Here is a 15,903-nt window from a genome sequence, read left to right as displayed (position 1 = left end):
ATGAATATTTTTCAAAAATCAATAACTATGCGTTAGAAGTTTAAATTAAGTCTTGAGCTTTATGAGTACCTTGGTGAAAAGATAAAGTAAAAATGAATTTAGTTTATGTTTGATTAAGTAACACTGACCCTTCTTTTAGTCCTAGTGCTTAAGCAGTAAACAATATGGGTTATTTAGGTAAGATCTGCGAAGAAAAGGGAAATTGGATGTCAGTCATACTTTGATAACAGAGTTAATCTTAAAATCCTCCAAACACGTTTTTTTAGTTTAATTCTTAAATTCCGAGGTGTAATTATTTCTTGAATTTTTTTCAAAACCCAGAGAACATTATTGTTTACATGGAGTCCTTGAGTTTTATCTCAAGAGAAGTATTGAACATATCTTTACACTTGGTGTAAATAATTAGTTTTATTTTTAAATTATTGACCGTACTAAAAACATTAATTGCTTGACTAATCAAACTAAACATAGCTCAATCTATGCCATGACTTGGTATGTGGTCTCAAATTCTTGTAGGAATATGAGACTCTTAATAAAAAATTGAGAGAAGTGTTGAAAACACCTCTAATTTGATAGAAATTTAGGATTGCATTTCACTTATATTGCAAGATCTAGATGTATTTAACTTTTAAGGTGGTCAGTAATTTAGAAATCAAATTAATAATTTACACCAAATTTAGGAGTGTTTCAATACTTTCTCTTTAATTTTAATTGAGTGTCACCTCACATCCAAAAAAGATATACTCAAATTTTTTTACAATGGCAAAGGCTCAACCAATAATAATTGTGTGACCCTCAATTAATTAGTTGACACTTGAATAATGGACCCACTTCTTTACCTTTTTACCATCTCTCTGCTACTCACCTCTCTTTTCTTTCATTTTTTTTACTCCTAATAAATATCTAATTCTCAAAACATAATTAAATAATTAATTCATTTGATAAAAAAAATCGATAAATACATTTTCTGTTAAAATAACTTACACACTTATAAAATTGTTAACATTAAAAATAAACTTATTTTTCAAGAATCAAATTAATACAAACTAATTTACTTTAGCATATAAACTTACTGTTTGTTAGTATAGTAAATAAACAGGTTGTAAAAGTGCCAAGTGTTATGGCAGAACTTAATAAATACTAAACAGATAACTGAGAAGTGAGACTTCCAGAAAACTTGATTCAGAGGAAGACAATGGATAACTGCAAAAATTTAAAAAGTGGATATAGGGATGGCAATTCGGCAGGGTAAGGACTTAAAATTTAGCAGGGCAGGGTGGCATTATTTGCCTCTGGCAACACTAATTCAGGGCTACATACCTATTATAATTCTATTAAGAATTAACAACAAATAGTTCTTGCTTTTATCCTCTTTGTCGTGAAAGCATTTGTGTCAAAGTTTCTATACAGATAAATGATAAATGCACAAATATATGTACATTTTTGCCTTTTTGTAATGCCTCGGGTGGCTGCACGATAAATAGTGCTGATCATTAATCACATACTAACATGGCAGGAAATTTTATTGGTACACCCTTTGTACAATATTGTTAAATGCAATATTCGAAGTACCTTACCTATAACTTGTGTAAAGGAACGAATTTCAGCGGGAAAAAAGGAGATAGTTTTAGCTCGCGATGTCCATCTAAAAACTTTATTGATGGCCCTTACTAATAGGGTCTCTTAAGTCACTAGCAATTTATTGAAGTGCTTCCTCTTTCAATTGTCTTTCTCAGAGATTTTTTACAGTAAGTGCATCCTCTTCAATGTGCAGGTTCCTGACATTGAAGGATCAAAGGAAGACCGATGTGAACTTACCAGAACTCCTTATGGGAGACTGTTTATTAATGAGGTCAGCATTAAAATGGAACTTCTAAATGCTCTTGAAATGAGAATTTCTGTTGCTGGTTAATGTTGAGTTCAAATGTTGTTTTGTAGGAGATAAATTCATACCTCGAATCTTTGTTTGAAATGATTGTTGCTCGGGGACCCAGTGTTGGGCTGAATGTATCATTGTCGCGCTTTGATTTCTTTCATGGTCATGTCTTTCTTGGCAGAGACTCTGGAAGACTTGGGATCTTGTAAGTTAACATGAACCCTTCACCGTCTTGAGCACACATGACAAAAATGGTGCTTCTGTTGCTCGAGTGTTCCACAGAAAGTCGTGCCCTAAGAACTCTTCGTTGTAAATGACCGAGCAAATACAATCAGATTTGCGTCTAATTACTTGGCTAATCGGATATTTGGAAGGATATTTTTTCTTTCAAGTGTTTCTTTTACTTTGGCTAATAATAAAGTGAACTAGGATAAGAGAAAACTAGAGAAGAAGACCGTTCACCTATTGGAAGAATATGATGGATGCTCATGTAACTGATTCAGTTGCATTTCTATAGCCTTAACTCAATCCATCTAAATAGCAGCAGGAAGATGGTAAAACACAGATTTAGTTGAATTGTAACGTTTCTGCAACAAGCAAAGATGAAAGGCAATCTGATCGGGTTTCTGTGATTTTTGTCTGTTATTGTAAACGCAACCATAGTTGTTGTGTTTTCTTGAATATCTTTATCTTGTGTTATATATCATATTCCGTTGTCGGGAACCTTAAGGACAAAAAAGCATGTAACGTCTAATTCAACTTGAATTGTCTACTTGTTCAAGACTTGAAGCTGTAGTATGCTTATTCTGCTATGCACAATAGTTCAACTATAAATCTTCAATTTCTTTTGCTTAATCTTCCAGTTCTAGACACAGCTATCATCTAGCAATAATGTTTTTCAGTAAGATAATGGTTTAACAAGGTGGATAAATTCCACAATTAAAGTGAATCCTGTTGACAGATCCACAAGAGAGTGTGCGTTAATAAACTCAAATGAGTTTCTTCTCTGTTGAAGTAAAATATTCTATGCAGTTGATCACTGGCCGCATATTCTCAAAGAATTAGAGCTTTTGCTGCTCTCTGCAGTCTCTGTTTTCCACAAAAGACCGAGTCAGGGGTTTCTTGGTTTATGATTTGGTTTTCTTTATGGGGTTTAGTGTTGTAGTAGCTATCATTGTGAGTGCACTGAAGCTACCTGGAGACGTGCACTAGATTTCGGATATAGGGCAAAGAGCCATGGGTGGAAACCATTCACGGATCATCACTACTTTCTCTCAATGAGAACCAGATTGGTAAGATGGGGATCTGGTAGGTGTTTAGTTGTAGAAGTAGAATTCTCGTTCCTCCAGTTTGCTTAAGGAGTTAGACTTAGTAATTTATGGGATTGAGGGACTTCACTTATTTTCAGCAGCCCAGTTTTGCTCTATCGGAAGTCCATATACACTAGATTATGTCGTTGAGGAAGGTTAACATTCTATCCACTGTGTTTTGACATCTTCTATTCTATACCAAAACTCCAAAAAAGAGATACAACCATGATTCAGAGTATGAGTGTTTACACATGTGCTCTAAAAAACATCTTTGGTTTCTTTTCTTCCACATCTCTCACCAAATTCAGGCAAGGATCGTATTCAAGATTCTTCTAATCCTGTAATCCGAATTCCGAAATACAAGACCTCTTGTTTGTTAGCTGGTCAGAGGCAGCTCTTAAAAGATACTCTAGTTAATTAAATATGATAAGGAGATCCTCTTGTTTGTTAGCTTGTTATGAAGTAGAGAAGGTAAGAAATTCCATTTATCCTGTAATCCAAAATACAAGATTACCCATTGTCCCATTTCAATTTGAACCTGCTTCCAACCAGTCATACCCTCTCTACTCTGTCGACCGTAAGATGGATGTGGATGTTTCTTCAATTTTGTTTTGTCCTCACAAACTATTTTTTTTCTTTTCTATATTTGTTTGTATTTCTGCTAATATTTTTCATTTTCTTTTTGTGTGGTGGTTCATCATAAATTGATTAGTTTTGTACTGGTTGTGAGCCTGCTGCAACCCTACTCCTTTATCCAAGATGGGGATGGTAATAGAAGGAACTTGTCTTGAAAGACCTACAATCTCTTAGAATCCATGTAGACATAGCAAAATAGTAGGCCACAATAAAGTAAAAAGATCTATATAGGCGATACCAATTAGTTCAGAATATGTTTAGCCATGTTAATACATTTACTTTAGGTTTTACTAGGAGTATGTTGATCTTGTCAGAGATTTGTATATCAGTAGGAAATATAGGAACTTGTGCTTTCAATTTTTATTTTGTATTTTATTGGTTCAAGATAAGCTTAAATGGGTGATATGATCAATGAGGATTCATATAGTGATCCCAACTTACTTATGATTTAGATGCAAGTTGTTTGTTTTCGTCTTGTGTGTGTGTGTGTGTGGGATGCTCGTGAGGTTAAAAGGTGCAAACACTTTTCAGGTTCCATGCTAAGGAGTATCCAGCATATGATAAGGAGGTCTTTCCTTGCAACATGGGCTACTGCCAAATAGGTTGGTCTGTCTGCATCTTAACCACTTCCTGTGAGATCTACTGAATGTTCAGAATTGGATTTTCTCAAACTTTATTTACCATCAGCAGTCTTCAATCCATCAGCGTATTAGAAGGACAATAATGATGTTCTTTATACTCATGTTAGGTTTTATTGTTCTCAGGAACTAATGTTTCTTATGACGATTCAATGAATTTGCGTAACATATTGTGGCTAGCTCCATTAGCTAGTAACTCCTCAAATGAATGGTTAGCACCAGGTATGTGTCTTTGAGGTTCTCAAATTACACTTATAGTGGAATGTTTCCCAGTGCAGTATACTTTACTGCACGGACCATATCAAAGATGCGGAAGCATCTCTACGACTTGCATTTTCTTATTTCTTTTTGTCATTTTTTTTTCTTTGGGTGGGTGGGGATAAAGAGGACATTATGTTTGTAGAATCTAATGGAGTTCATCAACTATGTCTCAATCCCAAGCTAATTAGATCAACTTACTTACAAATTACAGTTAATAGCTGCAGAAATGCAACTATAGTTTGGAGTTTAATGGGCTACCAAGATTCCTGAGAAATTTATGGGGCTGTTAGTGAACACTGTTCTGGCATGTATCACTGGGATAAGAGCTTTCACACATCACCCAGATTTCCTCTTGATATTCCCCTTTGAGAAACAAACTCACAGTGAGGAACTTCCTTTGGCTTTATTTTTTAATAATAATACCTTCGAGTTCTCTTTGGATAAAGTAGCATAAATAGGGACATGATGCTGTTGAATTTCTAAAGAAAGGTGATCCTGTTGCTACAACTAAGGTAGGTAAGGATAGTATCAGTTGAAATGATGGGAAATGATGAAGATGGATAGTATCATTTTGAAAAAGGTTTTCATTTTTTTGGGCTTCAAGTAAAACACTGCTCAATTAACTTAAAGTACCTAGTACAAGCTACAAAATGACAAATCCAATCTATTAGGATAACCGTGAACATCCTGATGATCTGTAGGAATGAATTAATCGGGAAGAGATAGAGAGAGGAACTAATTTTCTCTCGCAGATAAAAAAGGTTACAAGTTTCCTGTTTGATTACCTTGTGACTTCTGATGTAGAGAATTTCATGTTGACAGCAGCAGGGACGGCTCAATGCCTTTAAAAATGAGGCATCCGTCTTAGTCTCAAAATTTGAAACCCCATTTTTTAAAAAGTAATAATAGAATTATTGCAAGTATTTTTTAACAAAACAATAAATTATATAGTGTCTTTCTTATATTGTTTTGAAACATTAAGGAATGTATCTTTCTTTTTTGTCCGTTTTTAAATTTAACTTCCACATGACGTGTTCATTAAAAAGAACAAATAACTTTGGATTTCAAAAATAAAAGCTAGGCTTTGGCAACTAATTACTGCAACTGGACAGGAGTCTTAGTTGTCCTGGATCCACGTCCAACTGGAGTCATATACAAGGACCTCATACCCGAGTATGTTCAAATTGCCAGGACCCTGTATGAAGGTTTGAATTTTATTTAAATTTGAATCAACAATTCAAAGGTAACCTTATTATGAAAACTTTGGAAACGTTTTCTGATACAATCATTTGCTGTTCGCCAGATGATTTTGGGGACGTTGCTTTTGATGTTAACTACCTAAACACAGGAGGTGAACCACCTAAGTTTCAAATTTTCATTTGCTGACCTCTTTGGAAACGTTTGACTGTCAATTTGCAGTTTCACGAAGTGAGAATCCATATACTCTATAGATATTGCTTATCAATGTCATGTAATTTCTCTGCCCGAATCGAAATGCATCTTTGAAATATTTACTTGCAGGCACTACTCTCAGTATTTGATTCTAGCGCATTCAAGTGGATGGTTGTTTGGAAAAGGATTTATTTGACGGGGATATTACTATTGTAATCGCGAGTCTTAGTCATTTAGTTTGTGAGGGGAAATCCTTATGACAAATATCCTCTCTGGATTATACTGTGAAGCTTGGACAATGAAACAATGATTGAACTGTGGGATGTAGAGTAGGATTTGTGGGTTCATAGAAACCCAATAGCTTTGTTTATTCCACGTTTATATGATAAGAAATCCATTAAACATTTAATATTTAATTGTAAACTCAGTTATTACTCTACATTAATTTGAGGTTGCTTATGAACTTGTATGTATCTGCTTTTGTGATCGAATTTTGTATCTCAAAGACGTCATTACTCGAAAGGGTTCATACTCTACGTTGTCTCTTAGCTATTGTGGCCTTACGGTACTTGGATGCTGGCGCTACTATATATGAAAGAGTTGGGTGTTGTTTGTTGAGCACCATGTTTATGGACAAGTTCTCTACATCTGTTTAAAGTTTGTGTATAGGGAATTTCCACCACTTCAATAAATGATTACTTCATCATAATAGAAAAGAAAACTTTCCGGAGAACTGTTCTTTATGAAGTCTAAGATTTTGTTCCCCTCTTCTAAAAAGAAAGTATAATGCTTTTCATTTATGTAGTAATGGCCACTTGGAAGCTATTTTCATGATCTAGCTGTGTAAAGTTGCTGCTCACTAATTTGTAGGCAGTGGCGAATTTAGGTGCAAAAACTAGGGCACCCGAACCCGTGGTCTCTTCGTAAAATTAGATATTTTATGTATATATTTTCTAACATTTGTATAATATTATATTCTTGCACCCGTACTATAAAAAGTCTAGTTGGTCCACATGGTTAAATGTTGAGCTTTTGACTTTGAGGACCGATGATCAATTCCCACTTAATACATTTTTCTTGGTGCACCCATGTTCGGATCAATTCCCACTTAATACATTTTTCTTGGTGCACCCATATTCGAAAAATTCTAGATTCGCCTCTGTTTGTAGGTACTGATTACATCATTTAGTGAGGTTGATAAGGATGAGTATCTTGATCCCCAGACTGCCCAGATTGCCAGAGTTGACCATGTCAAGCAAGTACGTTGTTCAATTAGTATACAATGCTAAATGCTATTTTTGGATTTTTTACAGTTTGGTGTTTTGACTTTCTGATAAGATTAATAATTTCATTGGATGAGGCACCTCCTTCCATGTGCCACTAACAAACTACCTTGCAAAAACACAAAAGCACCAAAAATGGTGCTGGAATTTATCATCAAATCCGCAGTCTCTTAGGGTGTGTTTGGTATGAAGGAAAATGTTTTCCTGGAAAACAAGTTGATTTTTGATTTATTTTCTCATGTTTGATTGGTGAGTAGAAAATATTTTTCGAAAAAGATTTTTAGTGTTTGATTTATGAATGAGAAATATCTTTTATTTTTACTAGGGTAGAAAATAATTTTTTAAATTGAAAATATTTTTTAAAAACAAACTTAAATTTTTTTGGGGGTGGGGTGGGGTGGGGGGGAGGTGGGTTGAGAGTAGGGGTGAAAAATTGAAATTTTGAAGTTGAAAATATTTTTTAAAAACAAACTTAAATTTTTTTTTGGGGGATGGGGGGTCGAGGGTTGGGGTGAAAAAATAAAATTTTGAAGTTGAAAATATTTTTTAAAAACAAATTTAAATTTTTTTTTGGGGGTGGTGGGGGGGGGGGGTGCTGGTAGGGGGTGGTGGTGGTGGTGGGGGGGCTGGGTAGGGGTGAAAAAAATGAAAATTTTGAAATTGAAAATATTTTTGAAAAACAAACTTAAAATTATTTTTGGGGTGATGGTGATGGGGGGGGGGGCTGGTAGGGGGTGGGTGGGGGGTCGAGGGTAGGGGTGAAAAAATGAATTTTTGAAATTGAAAATATTTTTTAAAAACAAACTTAAATTATTATTTTTGGGGGATGGGGGGCTGGGTAGGAGGTGGGTGGGTTTAAAGGGTAGGGTGAAAAAATGAAATTTTGAAGTTGAAAATATTTTTTAAAAACAAACTTAAATTTTTTTCTTTTTTTTTTTGGGGGGGGGGGGGGGGGGGGCTGGGTAGGAGGTGCGTGAGGGGTCAAGGTAGGGTGAAAAAATGAAATTTTGAAATTGAAAATATTTTTTAAAAACAAACTTAAATTATTTTTTTTGGGGTAGGGGTGGCGAGTAGGGGGTGGGTGGGTTGGGGAGGATCGAGTGTAGGGGTGAAAAAATAAAATTTTGAAGTTGAAAATATTTTTTTAAAAACAAATTCAATTTTCTTTTTTTTTTGGGGGGGGGGGGGGCAGGCCGGGGAGGGGGTGTGGGTGAATCGACGATCGGGATGAAAAAATAAAAAATTGAAGTTGAAAATATTTTTTAAAAACAAAAAAAAATTTATAGGGGGGGGGCGAGGGTAGTGGGTGGGGTAAAAAATAAAAAATTGAAATTAGAAATATCTTTTAAAAATAATTTTTAATATTTTTTTGGGAGGGGGTGGGGGTAGGGGTAGGGGAAGGGGTGAGGGTGGGTAAAAAAATTGAATTTAAAAACAAGCTTTAAATTATTATTTTCTTGGGGGGTTGGTTGGGGGGCTGGTTTGAGGGTAGGGACAAAATAAATTGATTTTTTCAACAAAAAAGTAATTGTAGTTTAAAGTTGGAAGAGAGTTTTGGAAAATGTTTTCCTTAAGTTTTGAAGGGAAGTCATTTTTCTTAAATTTAAGAAAAATGAGTTGATTTGAAAAACATTTAACCCAACCAAACATGAGAAAATTGAAAAATATTTTTTGGAAAATGTTTTCCTTCATACCAAACACACCCTTAATTTCCCCAATAGTTGCATGATATGTAAGTTTATAAAAGCTCATCATCTTGAAGGGAATCATTTAATAACTTCTATTATCTTTTTTATAATTGAAAAAGTCCACACTGTTCCTATCAGTTGAGCCGACAGAACTTAATAAATGATAATCTAAAGTGACGATGAAAAACTTATCTTTTTCCTTCTTCTTTTTTCGGGGCATGGAGTGGTGGGATCCATAGAAGAGGAAGCAGGTTTGGAAGGATGAGTATTTTGTTTAGAAGGTAATTCAAAAAAGCAATAATATGGACAGACATAAACAACCTGGTAGAGATGGTGGGACTATATCGAAAAATGTGCTTATTCTGAAAGAAAGGAAAAGAAAAGTAAAAAGATCAGGGCGAAGTAAGAAAAGAAGAAAGAGAAGCATACATATAGTGTTGGGTGTATTGTTCATTTTGAATATTCAGTTTAAATAAGTCGTATCTTGCTCAGACCAATAAATAGAGCTGAGGTTATAGTTAAAGCCGCTAATAGAAAACCGAAAGAACTAGTTATAGTAAGCATGAAATCTCCTTTTTATGCTGTGCAATTAAAAATCTCTACATAAACTGGTTTTATGCTCATGTTGTTTATCTATAGTTTAGTATGGTTAGACATCTTCTGGCTGATTGGAACTTGATTTGTTAAACACATTCAGGCATTAGGGATAAAGAACAAAACACCGGAGTGAATTGTGTTAACTGTTAGGTTGGTTTTCATGATAGAAGTGGATATCAAGAATGAAGATATTGTAAACTTGAAAAATGTGCTTTGATATAGCAAGCTCTTGATTATCCTCATTATTCAATAGTTATGAACTTCACATAAGATGCATTTTCTATTCTTGTTAATGGTGATGGAGTGAATACCAATTTTGGAAAAGTAAAATAAGTCTCTTCTACTATAGCTGGTCCATGGTTTTAAATTAATCCTCATTAGTCTACAGTGCTGAATGTCACATAACATGCATTTCTTTTCTATTCTTGTTAATGTGATGAAGTAGATGTAAATAGATTGGAAAAGTGAAATAAGTCTCTGCTTAATATAACAAGTGCATGGGTTTATTCATAATTCAAGGGCTGTGAAATTAAATGTATTTCCCTTCTCTCTTTTTTTCCTAGTTATTGTTGCCGTGTAATAATTTATGCTCCCTTGTTGTAAGCTCATGGTATGTCTGCATTCTAGGTTTGTAAAGACGTTATGCCAGCAAGAGATGAAGAACTTCCATCTGCTTTCGTGGAAGAGTATAGGTAAGCATCTGTAGGTATGAGATATATTTCTCAGTTTAATATCTTTGGTATTGCTTCCCTTTTTAGTTACTCACATTCTCTTTTTTTCCATTGAGATGTTGAAGTTTTTCTATATTATGACATTCACAATTATTTTGCCTAATTGGGCTTATTTTTTAACCATGCTCAACAAGACTTGCAAATTCAACCTCAGTTCTCAGACGACACTCAGATTATAGTTTAAGCTATGCTAGAACAGTTGCATTTCTTGTGGAAATTTTCTTTCCGGCTTAATTGAAAAAAAGCTGCATGTTTTGGTCTGCGCTTACCGAAATCAGTCTGAAAATAAATAGTTTAGGCTAATCTCTCCTATATAGATGCTCTTCTTCTTAATCAGTATCATTTCTTCTCTGTCCTTCTATATTACATTCTATGCCTTATCTTTCGAGATATTCTTAGTAATCTTCACCTCAGTCCTCAAGTGTTAATAAGCTATCCTACATCATGATTCATGTGTGTGTTTATTCCATAAAGAAATCTGATTCATAATACACTGGTTTACTTTTTTGTTCATCTTTATCGGTGAGGAACAGGTGTCTCCAAATTAATGGGTAATGACATCAATGTCAGATACTAAAATGGTAGTAAGACACCTAAATTTGGTATTATTGGGAGGCATTAAGAGTATAATAGGAGTATATTCTGAGAGCGCAGTGAATTCTTCAATAGTTCCTAATGCTTGACATGCAGATTATAAAAATCATGTTTTTGTTTTATGTGAGTAGTTCCCTTCTTAACATGGTTAGTTATTCTTCTCATTAGAGGCATTGTTTATGAGTAGTGACTTTGTGATTACCATTGCTTGCCAAATTCTCCTAATCATGGTAATTCTTGTGTAGGTCTGCCATGGATACTGAAATTATGAAGTATGTGAGTGAAACATATCCAAAAGGCATCTGTTCAGTTTACTGTATGAAGGGAAAGGATGTGGAAGAGCCAGGATTCGACTTTGAACTTGTTGTGGTGATTTCAGCTGCTAGGCATAGTCCTCAGAATTTCTGGTGTGTTAGATTATTAAAATTCTAACTCTGACTAATTTGTGCAACACTCCCTTCATAATTCCTAAATAGTTATACTTATCGTGGTGCAGAACTTGTAAACAGATACTGAAGTAATAGGTTGCTATATATAAACAAAGAATGAGGGATTCTATTGCCTATTTTTCCTGTTGGCTTCACACTTGTCACTTGCGTCAAGTGATATCTTGTTATAGCACGTCTGACTTGTCAATTGGGTCAACTGATACTTCTTATAGCTTTGTCTACAGAACCTGATACTATATGCATCTTCTGTAGCAATGGAAGCTGGCGATCAATATGGAATATTGAATTTAAGGATGAAATTCAATCTGTAGAAGTGAGAGGCGAGATGCAGGTATGCTTTCATCAACAGTATGAGCATATAGTGTTTGCCTTTTGGTTTCCTGATCTTTATTTTAACCCTTTCACAGTTTTCTGGTTTCTTCACTGACTGTAGTCATGAATGTAGACTCTACTGAATTATTCTTTTTGGATTGAGCCGACCTTCTAGTTTAGGGGTGAGGGTAGTTGTCGCTTTGTTGTTGTATCAAAAGCTTAATTATTCAAACTTGTATATCCTTTACCTGCTCTGTATTCAGGTTGGCGCCCATTACTTTGAAGAGGGAAATGTACAGCTAGATGCAAAACACGAATGTAAGGATACAACGCTAATTCAGGTAAGTGACTATAGTTTGTTCATAAACTTCTCTTTGCTTTGTTGTCGTGTCTCCTGGTCTTAACTCATAAAGGTATAGCAGCTGTTCTCTGCTGTAGATTGTGCTGTTTCTTTTGTTTGTTTCTTAACCAGTGCTAAGTGTTAACGCTTCAAAACAGCACATGGAGACTGTAGATTGATGCCTCGTGAAGGTACTCGGAGAATGCAATGAGAGTTTAATTCTTTTGGCAATAAATCATGATAAATTTTCTCAAAAGAAATTTAAGGGCGGTCTTGAGTTTAGCTATTTTTCACCTCGCTTCTGCAGTGTGAGACTGTGGTTGTTGGTACTTGTTTTCAATAAGCAAAGTCTGTTAGTTCTCAACTTCATGGTATGTATTGTTTCCAGATTACCATGTCTGGAGCAAAATTATAAGCATTACTATCCAACTCTAGCAGTAGAACAGACTTCCGTCTATGATAGCTTTTTTCATAATTTTCTTTCATTTAACACGATTTGTCCGTAATTTATACTTTCAATGAGAGTAAAAAGGCACTAGGATGGTTAGACAACCAAGAAAATGAAAAATGATATAGCTGCTTCTGCACATCCTACTTTGTGTATCTGTGTAGAGATTGAAGGTCATATTAATATCAACACTTTGTATCTTAAGCAATCTGATTGGAAATCATATTGTAGAAGAAATAGAAGTAGCATGTTAAGAAAATAAATGGTGAGACACAACAGTTTCTGGATATCCTATATTTTGCTGGTCTATTGTTGGAAAAGGTTAAAGCTAAAAAAATTTTAAAAAAAAACTTGAGTGATCTGATTAGTAATCGAACAGGGAAGAAAAGAAGTAGCATGGTCAGTTGGCCTGAGAGAGTTGTGTATTGCTGTGAAGAGTTGTAAAGTACTGAATTGGAAGTCTTTCTTCATGGTTTTTAACCTTGGAATGACTGAACAATGCTGGTAAAGAATGATACTTTTTAGTTGTTATAATGTACTTACTTTTTTCAAACGTTTGAAAGGTCGAGGCGAATCCAACCATCAAAATGTTCAAACTTTGTTGTAATTTCATATAATCTGTTCCTTTAAGATTTTGTTTGGATCATAAGATCTGTGAATGATGGTTGTTATATCATTTCATAATTTATCCTATTGTATTGTCATCACGGTTGGATAGATTGTATCATTTTGTATGTCATGTATGACCAATTTGAAGGACAATTATGGTATATTGAATTGTATTCTTATCAAGTTTGGATAGATTGTATCATTTTGTGTGTCATATATGACCAATTTGAAGGGCAAACCTTTAAGAAAGATAGGGGAAAATGAATAGCTAAAAATGTATTATAAATGATAAAGTATGATTAATAGATAATAAACAAAGATAAAATGAGAAAAATAAATAAGGTACTGTAAATGATAAAATATGATCAATAGATGATAAACAAAGATAAAATAAGAAGAACAATTGCTTAAGTTTGTACAAAGTATAAGTGAATTTCGGAGGTCACACCAAAAAGTTCCGTTACCGGGAATCGAACCCGGGTCTCCTGGGTGAAAGCCAGATATCCTAACCGCTGGACGATAACGGATGTTGTGTACTTCCTTCAATTTAAAATAATTTAACACTAAAGTACGAACTATCGTCCAATTTTGTTTTTTCCCGTATTGTCCCATGCGACCATCTCCAACCCACTTCTATTTTACTATTCATTCTCAATATTTATAGAGTAAAAATAGAGAATGGACACTCCAACCCCTCTTTATTTTAGTCTCTATTCTTCATTTTTAGAGAGAATATTAGTTTTATTATTTCTATTATTTTGTAATTAACATTATTTACATATAATGTCATTACTTAAATATATTATATTTGATTTTTTTTAAAATGTAATATAATATTTTAAAAATATATTATTAACATATACTATATTCATTTCGAATTAACAGTATTTCAATATTTTTTAATTTTCCACGCTAATATAATTTGATTTATTATTAATTTTTACTATAAAGAATGTACAATTAAAATGATAAGATGAAAACTCTAATTTAAAAATACAATACATAACATAATAATTTAAATACAAGATAAAAGTCCAATACATAAGATGATAATTTAAATGCAAGATAACAATACAATACATAAGATAATAATTTAAATACAAAATAACAATACAATAAATAACATAATAACTTATTTATCACGACAATATTTAGTAATCCAGTAGGTCATTTTCAGATTAAGCAATATTCTGAAAATAATAATAATGTATGATCCAAAAAATTGTTGTAGTTGTGGTTGTGCATATTGATTTCTTTTTTCAATTATTCATAGTTATTCTTGTTGCATGTAATCACGAACATTTGGATCACTAATAGCCTCTAAATTTTTCCTTAAAATTTTATTTTCTTCTATAAATTCCTTGAGTTTGATATGTCCATCTAGCATTTCACTGTCTCGTTGTTTGGATGTAGCTAACTCTAATTGCACCAACAAAAATGACGGTAGATGAAAATCTCTTATTTGAACAATTTTTATTAGACGTAAAAAATTAAGGATAAAAATGTTAATTTTGCACTCCGTAATGCATTATCAGAGCATTTTTGGGAGTAACATAATAATCTTGAAAGTTGAGTATTTATGTAACTTTTAAGTAATTGTATTTCACTAATGATTTCACTTTTATTTGAATTGTGCATTAATTTGAATATTATATAATATTTGATTGCAATTTATGTTATTTAGAAATTTAGAATAAAATATAATTTTATCTTAAAAATAAATTTGAAAAAATAAAATATTATGTCACATGAAAATTATATAAAATGATTATTTGGGAAAAGAAAAAAGCAATAATTTCTGTTATGAAATAAGAAAATAAGAATGAAATAAAAATAATAATCTATCTATATATAATAGGAGAAGAAAAAATGTCACATGTTAGCGCCACAATTTTAAAGAATTTTAAAAATAAATAATTAAATATTATATACCTATTTAAATATTTAAATACACACTTTTAAATAAAAATAGACACATGTCATCAACTTTAACAAATAATAACAAATGTCGGCATTTTATAAAAACAGATTTAATTTTATAAAAAAAATACAATTTATAAATTAGTTAAAAAGTGTTATTTTTTAAATCTAGGATAGATTCAATATTTTTCAATAAATAAATTAATTAAACTTTGAAAAAAAATACAACGACAATTATATATGTCTTCAATAAATTTTATTGGGGGCAATCAGAATATTTATTTTTAAAAAAAATTATTTTAACAAATGAAAAATGAAATTAAATATAAAAAACTGATTAACAAAAAAGTATCTATCTATATAAATTGATATTTATTATCTATGTATTATCTATAAAAAAAATTATTTATCATTTAGTTTTTAAAAAGATTTTAAAGTAATTTCACAATAATAATAAATAAATAAATAAATAATAATAATGTTAAATACGTAACTGCAAACAAAAAAAAATAAATGAAAAAGTATGAAGCCCCACCCCACCCCACTTGAAAACACAACATTTTTAAATTTTAAAATTTAATTGACTCTATTCTGTTACCATTATTATTATTTGAGACTCCTTTTTAATAGGTAACTTTGAGGATTTTTGAACTTCAAATAATCACTTAAAAATTGCTACCTCTTTATTTATTGTTTGTTTTATTATTGTTTTAAACCGTCCCCTCTTAAAGAAAGTAGATATAAATACAAATAAAATTACTATTTTCTATAATGTTCTTCACAAATCTGGATAGACGACCCAGAAAGAGCACTTCACTT

At 32.6% G+C, this 15,903-nt stretch overlaps 3 protein-coding genes and 1 non-coding gene across 7 annotated transcripts in view; 2 read left to right on the top strand and 2 right to left on the bottom strand.

Moving 5' to 3' along the window:
* The window catches only part of LOC125812740 (photosystem II reaction center W protein, chloroplastic-like), a 428,451-nt gene that overhangs the window by 15,345 nt on the left and 397,203 nt on the right, over positions 1-15,903 (bottom strand). The window lies entirely within an intron of this gene.
* Positions 1,657-6,547, top strand: LOC125812721 (uncharacterized). Its single transcript, XM_049492201.1, has 7 exons — positions 1,657-1,852; positions 1,939-2,081; positions 4,354-4,424; positions 4,587-4,682; positions 5,834-5,926; positions 6,025-6,149; positions 6,256-6,547. Exons 2-6 carry the CDS (start codon positions 1,972-1,974, stop codon positions 6,105-6,107), a joined length of 453 nt encoding a protein of 150 aa, XP_049348158.1. The 5' UTR covers positions 1,657-1,852; positions 1,939-1,971; the 3' UTR covers positions 6,108-6,149; positions 6,256-6,547.
* LOC125813631 (F-actin-capping protein subunit alpha-like) lies at positions 6,420-12,940 on the top strand. The gene is made up of 7 exons (XM_049493102.1): positions 6,420-6,437; positions 7,283-7,372; positions 10,309-10,373; positions 11,252-11,413; positions 11,708-11,786; positions 12,031-12,164; positions 12,549-12,940. Coding segments are annotated over exons 1-7 (549 nt in total). The 3' UTR covers positions 12,550-12,940.
* TRNAE-UUC (transfer RNA glutamic acid (anticodon UUC)) lies at positions 13,620-13,691 on the bottom strand. Its single transcript has one exon. It is a non-coding gene; the product is annotated as a tRNA-Glu (tRNA).

This window comes from Solanum verrucosum, unplaced genomic scaffold, assembly GCF_900185275.1.
Source record: "Solanum verrucosum unplaced genomic scaffold, falcon-dt-bn FXZP01000235.1, whole genome shotgun sequence".
Lineage (NCBI taxonomy): Eukaryota > Viridiplantae > Streptophyta > Magnoliopsida > Solanales > Solanaceae > Solanum > Solanum verrucosum.
The sequence above is the reverse complement of the archived record's forward strand: the minus strand, read 5'-3'. Positions and strand labels throughout refer to the sequence as shown.